The sequence below is a fragment of the Coturnix japonica genome, unplaced genomic scaffold (assembly GCF_001577835.2).
Source record: "Coturnix japonica isolate 7356 unplaced genomic scaffold, Coturnix japonica 2.1 chrUnrandom469, whole genome shotgun sequence".
NCBI lineage: Eukaryota > Metazoa > Chordata > Aves > Galliformes > Phasianidae > Coturnix > Coturnix japonica.
Genome location: NW_015439875.1, coordinates 56,989 through 57,701, shown reverse-complemented (window position 1 = coordinate 57,701; position 713 = coordinate 56,989). Strand labels below are relative to the sequence as shown.

General features: G+C 38.8%; 1 protein-coding gene across 1 annotated transcript in view; it reads left to right on the top strand.

Annotated features, from left to right (window-relative positions):
* Window positions 1–713, top strand: part of METTL3 (methyltransferase like 3) — a 23,568-nt gene that overhangs the window by 8,184 nt on the left and 14,671 nt on the right. The window contains exon 5 of the mRNA XM_015850477.2: window positions 409–622. Coding sequence (XP_015705963.1) covers window positions 409–622 — 214 coding nt within the window. The remainder of the gene's footprint in view (window positions 1–408; window positions 623–713) is intronic.

The following is a 713-nucleotide window of genomic DNA, read 5'->3' as shown; positions in this document are numbered from 1 at the left end:
TTTTCCCTTCCTTCTTTTTTAACTTTCATTTTTTCAATTGTTTTTTTTCTTTCTTTCATTTTTTTTTTCGTTTTCTTCCTTTTTTCCCTTTTTTCTTCCTTTTTTCCTTTTTTTCCCTTCCTTCTTTTTTAACTTTCATTTTTTCAATTGTTTTTTTTCTTTCTTTCATTTTTTTTCCTTGTTTTCTTTCTTTTTTCTGCCTTTTTTTCCCTTCCTTCTTTTTTAACTTTCATTTTTTCAATTGTTTTTTTCTTTCATTTTTTTCCCTTGTTTTCTTCCTTTTTTCCCTTTTTTCTTCTTTTTTTCCTTTTTTTTCCTTTTTTCCCTTCCTTTTTTAACTTTCATTTTTTAAATTATTTTTTTCCTTTTTTTCATTTTTTTTCATTTTTTTTCCTTTCCAAAAACCAGTCGCATCATCAACAAACACACGGACGAATCTTTGGGCGACTGCTCCTTCCTCAACACCTGCTTCCACATGGATACCTGTAAATACGTCCACTACGAGATCGACGCCTGTTCCGAGACCCCCGCCGAGACCACCGCCCCACCGGGTCGAGAACACGGACCGGAACTACCCAGGTCACAACCCGACGCCGGCGCCGACCGACTCTTCCCACCCCAGGTAATGGAGGGACTCCATTATAGGGGGACGTTCCTCGCACCAAGATGGCGGGTTCCATCATGGCCGACCTCACGTTGGGGTTGGAGGACTC